Raw genomic sequence first — 12,311 nt, forward strand, 5'->3', positions numbered from 1 at the left:
CTCTAAACAATAATTGTGCATCTTCTATCGAAATAATCTATCTAGTCAAAGTAGATAGAGTATTAACTAGAACTCATCTGCCTCATAAGAATTGGGAGGGGTGGGAGGTGGGGGTCTATTGGGGTTCGGGGTTAAAAATGAGTATTGGTAAAGGGAAATGTGTTCGGTATCTACATGACTGAGATCTAAACCCGAAAGCTCTGTAACTTTTCCCACAGTGATTCAATAAATAAATAAATTATTAAAAAAAAAAAAAAAAAAAACTATCTTGGAAGCAACCAGATTTCATTTGGCCTGGAATTGCCTAACAAACTCTCACCCCATTTCAGGCTTTCAGGAAACATTTAATGCCAACTCCAATCCACCACGGAATCTGTACTGAAGTGGAGAAGGAGCATCTGGCAGGAAAAGGGATTGAAAATGGTTGAGACTGAAACCCCAAACTTACAGAGCTTTCTTTGAGGAGGAGAGTTGGGAAAGAGGATGTGGGAGTGATAAGTGGACAGGAAAGAGTTCTTAAGTTTTTCTCATTATTATTCAATAACAAGAACAAAAAAAAATCTTCCCTCCCTTCCCACCCCATGATTGAAGAGGATTCCAGCCTAATAGGAATCTCTAAAAAACACCCAGGAATTCTGACTTCCCAGCAAAACAAATCTTGGTTCTACTTGACCAGCACATAATCTCCTTTACTCTCTTGCCTGAAGGACTTTTAAGATCTAGAATTCCGGTAGTTGGGGGCTGGTATGAAAAAGATCCCAAGAACTATAGAGAAGCAGTGATGGAAAACAGGGGTCTTCGATTTTAGAGGGAATTATGAGGTGGTCTTGAGGAAATTCTTGCTGGTCCCCTTTTTAAAGCTCTTGTTCACCCACCCAGCTTTTCAAGCTCAGTTCTCCCCCTTTCGTTTTCAACCCCTGGCTTTTAGTCACAGCAGAAAGATAAGGTTTTGGGTAAATAGCCAGAGAAAAATCAAGCTGAAAAGGAGACAGTGGAGAAGGGTGAGGGGGGAGATGCTCTCTTACTCTCTCTCTCTCTCTCTCTCTCTCTTTCTCTCTCTCTCTCTCTCTCTCTCACACACACACACACACACACACACACACACACACACACACGGAGGCAAGTTTCCCAGGACCAGCCTTTGCTCCTGGGTGTGTTGGATGAGAATTTGGTACTCCAGCACCCTGCTGAGAAGACAATAGGGACTCTTTTGAGGAAACTCAGAGCCCAGAGTTTAACAAAATGGGGTGAGGAGTAGGAAGAAAGAAAGACCTGCCACTGGCAGCTCATCTGTGTGGCAGCTACGGTCCAAGAAAACCCCCTTTGAGGGAGGCATTTTATAGTAGCTGCCACTTTTGGAAGAGAAGGAACACACTTGGAGAAAACCAGTGCTGAAATTTCTAGGGTCCTTTGTCAGCATATCCTGGTCCTTGTCTCCTTAGAAGCCCTCTTTTATCATCAGTTATGTCAGGTGACATTTATTGGAACACCATTTTGTGTTTCTCAGAACTCTTTGCTCAGTGCTGAGTATTGTTCGAAGAATGGAGAACCTGCCAGCACTGTCCTCCAGCTGCGCCAGCCATGTTGGGATGGGAGGCCTGTCTGTCAGGAGACAAGTGGGCTGGCAGAATGTCCCAGGAACTCTAGAAGTGAGTCCTGGCAGAGCTGGAAGATATCATGGAGAGTATCATGCTGAGTGAAATGAGTCACAGGGAGAGAGACAAATATAGAATGATTGCTCTCATTTGCGGGATAGAAACAAACCCATAGGGGGTATGGTGCCGCCAGCAGGTCAATCTGTACCTGTGAGGCGAGTGCATCAGCAGCCTCATGGCGCCTTCAGACTTCCAGATACCCCAAAATTGCTGCTGTGCCTTTGGCCAGACCCCAAAAACTTGGGGCAAAGTTTACCAAGAAAGTAAACGGCCAAAAGTTAGGTCTGTGGGAAACACACCCACAAACCACCTCCGGCTCAGCTGTATAATTGGAGGCAGGGCCTCTCTGGTTCCTGATTGAACTGCTTAATGGACATGATCCCAGAGACTCAGAAATGAATCTCGGAACCCAGTGGCTTTAGGTAGAAATGCGTCTGGTCTCTGCAGTAGGCTACCGGTGCTGGACCAACCCAGGTGGGAATAGGTTTCGTGCCTTGGCCTGTTCCCCCTGGCGGCCCAGTGGCTGCCATCCGTCTGAGGCCACTGGATAGTCACATTTGGGCCCCCAGTGACAAGACACACAGGGCCTCACGGGATGGGGGTGGAGCCGGGCCTGTCCTCCCCACCCCAACAAGACCCCAAGTCATCACCCATGAACGGCCTCTCTGGCTCCTCATCAAGCTGCTCAACGACCTTGATGCCAGAGACTCAGAAACAAATCTTGAAACCCAGTGGCTTTTGGCAGAAATGTGTCCGGACCCTGCAGTAGGTTACTGTCGCCGGGCCACCCCAGGGGGGAATGGGTGCTGTCCCTCCCCCTGCTCCCTTTTGGCGACTTGGTGGCTGTCATCCTCCAGAGGCCATTGGACAGTCAGGCTTGGGCCCGCAGTGACTTGTTGGGTCTCACGGGATGGGGGGGTGGGGGGAGCCGGGCCTGTCCTCCCCACCCCAACGAGACCCCAGGTCATCGCCCACGAACGGCCTCTCTGGCTCCTCATCAAGCTGCTCAACGGCCATGATCCCAGAGACTCAGGAGCAGATCTCGAAACCCAGTGTCTTTTGGCAGAAATCCCTCCAGATTTAAGTGTTAAAATTTCGGAATTTCAAAACCACATGGCCCTACTGCAGCCACACAACATCATATGTTATTCATAACCAGCAATAGAACACAAATTGTCTATTGTTGCCTTTTCAGCAGATCTGAGTGTTGGGGTAAAATCTCAAATAATGGTGGGTCTGGTGACGAAATAGTGAATGTGATCAAAGTAGAGAGAGAGAGTAATGTGGAAATCATCTGCCCCACAGGCAGGGGGAGGGTGTGGGATGGGGGTATACTGGGATTTTTGGTGGTGGAGAATGGGCACTGGTGAAGGTACGGGTGTTTCATTGTGTGACCAAGACTTAGACCCAAAAGCTTTGTAACTGGTCTTACGGTGATTCAATAAATAAAATTATAAAAAATGGGAAAAAGAAGTAAGGTGGAGTTCATGCACAATTCAATCAGCTAATCAGTGGCTGAATAAATAGCAGTACTCCTACAAAAAAAAAAAAAGAAACCCATAGTATGTGAATAATACTCAAAGACAGTAGAAACAAGGGCTAGGACGACTGGTCCATGGTGGGGAGTGGGCAGCAGGGGAACTGGGGACATTGGTGATGGGAAATGTGCACTGGTGGAGGGATGGGTTGGAATTAATCATGAACAGCTTTGTAACTGTATCTCACAGTGATTCAATTAATTTTTTTTAAAGCCTGTTGTATGGCTTGGGAAATGTGCACTGGTGAAGGAATGGGTGTTGAAACTAATCATAACAGCTTGTAATTCTGTATCTCATAGTGATTCAATAAAAAAGTTTACAAATTTTTAATGACCTGTTGTATGGCTTGGGGCACTTCGAGAGATTTATATTTTATTTTCTGGAAGGAGCCGGGATTGGGATGCAGAAAGTAGATGTGTATTGGGGTTGGGTTTCCATGGAAATCACTCGAATTTAGTCACATTTGTTAAGCCCCTAGGAGTGTGACCCCAGGAGTGACTGCTGAGACCTAGGGAGGAGGAAATGAAAGACAAGGCCGTTCCATGGGAGTGCTGCCAGGGAGCAAATTGGCCTGGCCTTGGGGGTGAGGAGAAGAGGCTGGATGAGGTCAGGGAGAAGGTCACATGAGTTGGAGTCAGTCTATGGAGCGGCTGTTTGGGCCAGGTAAGCAGGCTGGACCTGGCTAACTTATTCACTCCTGGCTTGGAACCAGCCTCTGGGCCCACCATGGAGCTCCATCCCTCTCCAGCCTTTTCCTTCCCCTCAGGCTGCTTCCACACTGTTCGCTAGCAGGGGCAGATTGCTGCATTTGTCCACGGGATGCAGATGTCAGCAGAAACCCTCTGTGTTGATTGGGGCTTTCCTTATCAGGTGCCTTGACTTCTTACCTAGCCTTGGAGCTCAGTGTATGGCCTTGCTGCCTCCTCCCCGCCCCCCCCCCCCCCCCCCCCCCCGCCCTCCCAGGGCCGGGCCGGTGCTTTGCAGAGCGGGAAGCTTCCCTCCAGATGCTCACGTCTGCTTCTCGTTCGTTGCTCTTGGAGGAGGGGTGTTGAGGCTGGGATTCCAATGTGTCCTTCTCAGGTAAGGCAGATAATGTGCAGAAAACCACCAGATGAACGTTTAGAAGGGCTGCCCAAGGGCGGGGACACAGAATCCTGTAGAAGACGCTCCTGTTTGCTGAATGCCTCCTTGGACCTGTCGGAAAGTGCTGGGAATGGGCGATGGGGTTGGGTGAGGAGCAGGAGGAGCGTGAAGGGAGCTGGAGGAAGCTGCAGAAGGAGTAGCCTGGGCAGCTGCAGGAGCCTTCCGAGTTTCTTTCCCCCACTGGTAGGGAGGAGAAGAAACAAAGTTTCTTCTTGTGTGTGCTTTGTGTGTCCGTAGGTCAGACTTTCACTGCTGGGATACACTGCTGCCAAGTGTAGTGGCCCACTATGGTCAGGAGCTGGGAGGGACAGTGGAGAGCCACGGGGAGCTTGCTGTGACGGGAAGCCCATTATCACTCCACAGAAATACAGGTGGTCATGGTGTGATTCCTGATTTTTCAGGAGAAGCCAGAATCTGAATTTTAATTTCTTATTTGTACTCACCCTGGAGTTTAGAAGTGAGGAGGAGTTGCTCCTTTGTTGACTGGGTTGCCTGACTGGTTGCCAGGGAGGAGATAGAGGGGTTTGCCTCAGGGTAAAAGGAGGAGCCTGGAGGAGTGTCCATCTTTTATCTGCTCGCTGTTGACAAAGACACTCAGTAATATCCTTCACACTTTTCCAGGACCTCAGAGAGCATGTTGTAGAACCCCTGTTTTCTCACTTAATCACTTAATCACTTAACTTCCCGTTAGTCCTCGATTTGCTCGAGCGGACGCCAGTAACGTCTCCATTTGTCCCTGTCGCGTGCTAGTGTAGCCCAATGGCATCTGTTCGCTCCGGGAACATGAAGGGCCTCAAACTGATCGTTCATGATCTTCAGGAAGAAGTCTGACCATCTGGTAGGTGGGCGGCCACGCGGTCTCTTGACATCCCGTGGAATCCAATCAGTAACAGCTCTAGTCCAACGGTCGTCTTTAAATCTCATTACGTGACCAGCCCATCTGATTTTCGACACCTTGGCAAATGAGACAGCGTCCCTGATCCTTGATAGTCGACGGATGTCAGAACTCCGGATTCTTTCTCACTTAGAGGGATATTATATTGGTGAGAGTAATGTGCTAACTGAAAATATAGGGCCAGTTATTTAGCGTAATTGTTGTCATTAGTCAACTTCATCAGATAGCACAATAAAAACAGAAACAGAGAAAAATTCTGCAATGGAGAATTTTGCATATTTTCCCAATTGATATGTAAAGGTTTGTTTACATAAGAATATTTTTGATATCAAATTAATATGTGTGTGATGTTTAAATGTTGTATGTGAAAATTTTCAAAGGTCTGCTATACTGTTTTAATATGAATCTGTGTGATAAAGGTGATGAATTAATGTATCTTTTAGATTAAGAAAAAAATGTTTTAAACGTAATTATTTAAAGTATATTAAGGTAAAGGTAAAGGCCCTCCCGTTGATCGTCGATTTGCTCGAGCGGGCCCAGTAACGTCTCCATTGGAGACTTTGTTGTTACTGTGTCTGGCATATCGAATACTCTCGGTAGCTTGCCGGGCTCTCCGAGAGGGGCGGAGGAATCGAACTCGGGTCGGCCATGTTGGCCGCTTGTAAGGCGAACGCCCTACCCGCTGTGCTATCGCTCCAGCCCTGAAAATGAAAGTATATTAAAAAAAAGAAAATATAGGGCCAGAATACGGCTTAGTGATCGAATAGATTCTCTACATACATGTGTGAAGCCCTAGGTCCTATCTCCAACACACACGTACGCACATGCGCGCATGCGCGCGCACACACACACACACACACACACACAATGAATAAATGAGTGAATATGAAAAGTAAAGAGCAAAATCCAAAAGCAGGCACTGGACCACATCCCTCGAGTCCCAGCAGGTGGGGTCTAGGACTCTGCATTTGTAAACTGCCCTTGTCAGCGGACCTGGAAGTCAGACCAGGGCCTCACAGCTGCTCTGTGCCTTCATTAGTTGAGTGGTCTTGGTCCAGTCATCTAAAGTCTCCGAATTTAAATGTGCCGAATGGGAAAATTCGCTATTATCCCCACGTCCCAGAGAGTTAGAGCTGAATTAGAAGTCGCCCCGAGGCAGTGCAGAGCTCTGCTCCCTAGAGCTGGTGCCACTCACAGCTCCAGTTTCTGCAGTACCAGTTTCTGGCTGTGTGACTTGTGCTAAGCTGTTTCATTGCTCTTTTCTTTGGTTTTCTCAGTACCGTGTAAAGAACAGTTGTGCCAACTTGTAGGTTGTTACAAGGATTAAATTATTTTGTGTGTGTGATTTGCTTATAACTTTATTACAGTTATACAAAATATCTAACAGCACATCTTTAGCCTTTGCTTTCTGTAGGACCTCTTACTGTGGTCACAAAAAGGGGTTGGCTTACTTCAAATGTTGCCCCTTGGTGAGATCTTCCTACAAGTCCACTTTTCACCTGACTTTCCCCTTTTTGCACTTCGCTCCTTCAGATCAGGGTCTCTCCCCGTACATTTTATTATAGATCCTTGCCTAGAGCCTAACTTTAGACAGATGGATGGAGCGTCAGTATGAGTAATCTGAAAATGACTCAAACTCAGGCATGGAGGAGAGGTTGTCTTTCAGATACCTAGAAGAGAAACCATTAAGTCTCCATGTGCAAGACATAACCATCATGAGTCTTGTTATTCCTCTTAAAGACAGAAAGTCAAATCTTGGAAACTAATGAGCATTAATTTCTCATTTGTACTTGAGGAGGAGAAAGTAAGGAAAGCAGTTGCTTCCCACCAGAGGGTGGGTGTAGGAAGAGTTCTTTTGAGACACCAGAGCCCTAAGCAAGCCGGTTACTCTGCCTGCTCCTTTGTTGTCTGGGTTGCTGGCTCTGTGCTGTTAATTGAGATGGAGGAGTCTTTGCTATCTGACTCCAAGACAGATGGCCTGCCCACTCAGGGACCCGGGATTGTGTTCACTTACTCTTAATGAGTTTGTCGAAAAGCTTAAAAGTACTTCCTGGATAATTTTGTACAGAAGTGCCACTTTTTGTGTATGCGTCCATTGCATAAACAAATATGATGGATTTCTTGCTGCCATTTGGGTTAGTTCTGCCTTTTTGTTTGTTATGAATATTTCTGTTATGAACATTTGTATATGAGTATTTGTTTGGGCATGTTTTCTGCATGATACATAGAGAGGGGTATGTCCTGCTGAGTCAGGTGCTGACTCTTGAGTACGACTTGTTGCTGCCGCTAAGACTCCAGGGACTAGAATAAGTGATGATGGTGGGTGCCCGGGATCAGACTCAGGGCCCGATCCCTGCATGGAATGGACTCTACTGTAAGTACTTTACTCTCACTGATATCCCTGTAAGTGAGAAAACATGGGATCTACAATGACTCTGAGTGTAACCGCTTGTTTTTTGTTTGCTTCAGGGAGGGACACAGCTGGAAGTGCTCAGGGCTTACTCATGACTCTGCTCAGGGCTCATTCCTTGCGGTGCTCAGCTGTTGTAGACTCAACCTGGGTCAGCCACATGCAAGGCAGAAGCCTATCCCCCTACACTGCCTCTCTATCCCCTGCCTCTAGTGTATCCTTTTTTGAGGAATTGCCAAACCTTTTCAAAGTGGCTCTACCATTTTATATTCCTACTATCAGTGAAGGTTCCAGTTTCTCTACTGCTTCACTGGCTGATACTTGTTTTGATCGGTCTTTTATATCACGGTCATTCTAGTGAATGTGAAGTGCCATCCCTTTGTGATTCTGATTTGCATTTCCCAAATGATCAGTGATGGTGGACACTGTTTCATGTGATTAGTAACCAATTTTATATCTTAAGAGAAATGTCTATTCCAATCCTTTGTCTACTTTTTAATTGGGTTATCAGTCTTTTGTAGTTGAATTGTAAGAGTTCTTTATTCTAGACTCAGATTTCTTAGCAGCTATGTGTTTTGCATATTCTTCCCCTTTCTGTGAATTGTCTTTTCACCTTTTTAATAGCTTTTGGGGTGGGGGAACTACACCTCGTAGTGCTTAGGGGCTACTTCTTTTTCCTTGGTGAGTAACACCTGACTCAGCTTGAGGGATCATACAGTGCTGGGAATTGAACCCTTGCCTCCTGTATGCAAAGCAAACTTTCTGGTCCATCGAGATAGTTCTGACCCTTTGATAGCAATTTTATTTATTTATTTTTTACTGAATCACCGTGAGATAGTTACAAAGTTTTCTATGATTTGAGTTTCATTCATACAATGATTGAGCACCCATCTCTCCACCAGTGTACATTTCCCACCACCAGTGTCCCAGTATCCCTCCTGCTACCCCCACCTCATCCCACCCCCTGCCTCATCCCACCTCCCATCCCACTTTCCTTCTTATTTATCTCTCTACTTTGAGGCATTATTATTATTATTGCGATTTTTTTATAGCACAAAAATGCTCTATTTCAATAAAATAATTTTCATCTTTTACTTTTTTTGTTTTTATTCTTGGTAACATACCCAAGAAACCAATGTCCAATCCTATATTACTAAGACTTACCTCTATTTTCTTCTTTCATTCAACTCTTTCATTTGACAGTATCATTTGACTATGATCCATTTCTCCTGAGGTATAGCCTGAGGTAGGGGTTCTCCTTTTTTATTTATTTATTTTTATTTTTTGGGCTTTTTGGGTCACATCTGGTGTTGCTCAGGGATTATCCTGGCTCTCCTGGTCATCCACAGGGACTCTGTGGGATGCTGGGGACCTCACTTGGGTCAGACTTGTGCACAGCAAGTGCCCTACCCTCTGTACTATCGCTCAAGCCCTGCTCCTTTATCCTTTTGCAAGTGGATATTCATTAGTCAGAGCACCATTTGTTGTAAAGACTCTTCTTTACTTGCTTAATTGTCTTGGCATCCAGTTGAAAATTAATTGACTATGAATGTATAAGCTAATGTCTGGATTCTGAACTTTATTCCATTTAATTCTGTTTCTATTCTTATGCTGGTATACACTGTCTTTATTAATTTCGTTGTTGTGAAATGAGTGAAATTGAGAACCTCAATTGTATTCTTGTCTTTGGAGATTATTTTGTCTCTTCAGGGTCCCTTTAATTGCCACAAAATTCTAGATTAGGTTTGTCAGCTTCTGAAAAGCTGAATATTTACGGATCTTCTGTTTACCTTTGGATCTGCACTGTAGCACTGTCGTCCTGTTGTACATCGATTTGCTTGTGTGGGTACCAGTAACGTCTCCATTGTGAGACTTGTTACTGTTTTTAGCATATCGAATACTCCATGAGGAGCTTGTCAGGCTCTGCCGTGTGGGCAGGATACTCTGGGTAGCTTAATAGGCTGTCCGAGAGGGACAGAGAATCGAACCTGGGTCAGCCACGTGCAAAACAAACACCCTACCCACCATGCTATTGCTCCTGTCATTTTAACAATACTGAGTTTTCAGACTTATTATCTTGGAATATTTTCCCATTTATTTGTGTCTCCCCTCGCTCCCCATTTAGTGATGTCTTTAATTTCTTTCAATGACGTTTTGTGGTTTGCGATGTATAAGACATGTTATGGGATGGGGTGCCAGGACCCCCAAGCTCCCAGGCAGTGCTCAGGAGACCCACCAGCAGTTCTAGATCAACCAGACTGGCGATTCAATGCAAGGTCTTGAGAGTTGGATGCTACTTGGGCCTTAGAAATTTTGGGGATGCTTGGGCTACCCTGCAGTGCTGGGGGTCTCCAGAGATGCAAAGAGAGATACTCTGGGGACCATGGAATGCCAGGAATCAAACCCAGATCAGGTGCATGCTAGCTAATTGCTGTACTGTCTCCTGGTCCCTAGACTTGTTCTCTTTTAAAACTTTATTTCTAATTGTTTTATTCTTTTTTGCTGCTATTTAATGGAATTGTTTTTCTTAATTTCACTTGCAGACTATTCATTGCTGTTGTGAAGAGATAAAGTTGATATTTAAAACATTACTCTGATAAAAATAAAATAAAATAAAATAAAAAACATTACTCTGGGGGCTGGAGCTATCGCATAGCGGGTAGGGCGTTTGCCTTGCATGCTGCTGTCCTGGATTTGATTCCCAGCATCCCATATGGTTCCCCGAGCACCACTAGGAGTAATTCCTGAGAGCATGAGCCAGAAGTAACCCCTGTACACCGCTGGGTGTGACCCAAAAAGCAAAATAAATAAATAAATAAATAAAACATTATTCTGTATCTTGTAAATATGCTTGAATTTTATCAGTCAGTAGGTTTTAGTGGAATCCTTAGTTATTTTCTACATACAATATTTGTCATTTGAAAATAAAATATAGTTTTACTTATTTCTATTCAGTCTGATTTACCCTTTAGTTTTTAATCTTTTTTCTTTCATTATTTTAGTATAAAATAATGTTCCTTAAAGAATGGTGTTGTACTAGCTAACTCGAAATATGAAGGGCCATTTTTTACTTTTTAAGTGTTTAAATTCCTTAATCTTCTATTTAAGAGGCATTAGGAAAAATATTGGTCAGATGCCACTTAATCAGATTGTTCATCCCTAATCAGCCTATTTAAATAGTAGACCTATTACTTTACTCTTCCTCCGTTAATTTCTTGATTCATACAACTTATTATCACCATACAAGGTACACTCATGCATATGATACATGCATGCTTATTTATTGTACATTTCTCCCCAGTAAGATGAAACTTTCACTAAATGTAATTCTGCTGAATATCAGTGACTAGAATACTGGTACTTAGCTAAATTCTTGCTAAATAAATGTTTAGTTGTTTAAACAAGATTTTTCTGTTTTAAGAAAAGTAGGTTATTTTAAATCAATTCAAGAATTGATTTCCTTTGAAGGAAAGTAGTTCAAGGTAACTTAGGAAATAAAAAGAGGGTAACAGTGGAATCATGTTATCATTATCTGTAAACTAATAAATTATCTATTATCGCAGATTCTTTTTTAACCTAAGTCAGAAGTCCTTTGAATATCATAAGCATAGAATTAAAAATATGCGAGAAAGTAGTCTCTATCCTCCCCAAGCCCCTCCCCCCAGCCCCTTTTCCTCCTCTCTGTCCCCCTCCCCCCCCCCACACACACACAACACACACAGAAGTCCTCTTAGCAGATTTAGAAGAGCGTGCAGTGCTTTGCTCTGCCCATGGATATTTGGTTTATAGACCTTATCTTTTTTTTTTCTTTTTACAGGGCTCTGGATTCGTAGAGAGTCGAAATGACCATGACTGCCAACAAGAATTCCAGCATTACCCATGGAGCTGGAGGCACTAAGGCCCCCCGGGGGACTCTGAGCAGGTGAGTTGGGGGTATCTTGCTGGGGGGTCGGATTCAGTAGAGGATGCATGCCATTAAGGGACAGCCAAGTATTATGAGCCGAGGGGGTGATATTTATGTGATCCTGACAGTCATCCAGGTGACTATGGGGCCAGCTGACCGTGAAGTAGATGTCGCCTTTATTTTATGGATGTGCCATTTTCTTCTCTGTAAGTCTCCATAGGAGAGAGCCAGCAGTGACTCTTAGAACAAGATGTGCATTGTGCTGTTAGCGTCGCTCAGAGCTCCAGGAATGGAGCCAGCAAGAAGCAGCTGATACTCTTCAGACTGTAACCATTTCCCATGAAGGGGACAGTTTAGGGCTCTGCCTGAGTGAGGTGACTATAGCGAGGGAGGCTGAAAACATCTGGGCCAGTGGTGTGGGCACGGTGGTGCATGTTAATATAAGCTCTAGTCAGAAAAACAGACTCTGTAAGAATTCAGACCACACTGCAAATAAAAAAGGTCAGGAATTTTTGGATAATGTTAGCTGTGATCAACTTTTCTGGTTTTCTATTCTTTTTAGAAAGTGGGAATTTAAAAACAGAAAACCTCCATATTTTGAAACCATGCAGATTTGGCTTCAAATACAGGCTTCAGCTGCTTACCGTACAAATAGTGAGATCTCAGGGTTTTATTCTTTTGTTTTGTTTTTTTTAGATGGGGGGTATGTGGGGAGTTTGTCAGTGCTCAGAGCTTGCTTCCAGGTCTAGACTCAGGGACCACTGCT

General features: G+C 44.4%; 1 protein-coding gene across 3 annotated transcripts in view; it reads left to right on the forward strand.

Moving 5' to 3' along the window:
- Positions 1 to 12,311, forward strand: part of DENND2B (DENN domain containing 2B) — a 198,761-nt gene that overhangs the window by 129,916 nt on the left and 56,534 nt on the right. For all 3 annotated transcript variants that reach the window (XM_056116022.1, XM_056116023.1, XM_056116021.1), the window contains one exon: positions 11,459 to 11,563. In XM_056116022.1, the coding sequence (XP_055971997.1) occupies positions 11,484 to 11,563 (80 nt within the window). In that variant the 5' untranslated portion in view covers positions 11,459 to 11,483. The remainder of the gene's footprint in view (positions 1 to 11,458; positions 11,564 to 12,311) is intronic.

This window comes from Sorex fumeus, unplaced genomic scaffold, assembly GCF_029834395.1.
Source record: "Sorex fumeus unplaced genomic scaffold, SorFum_2.1 ptg000030l, whole genome shotgun sequence".
NCBI lineage: Eukaryota > Metazoa > Chordata > Mammalia > Eulipotyphla > Soricidae > Sorex > Sorex fumeus.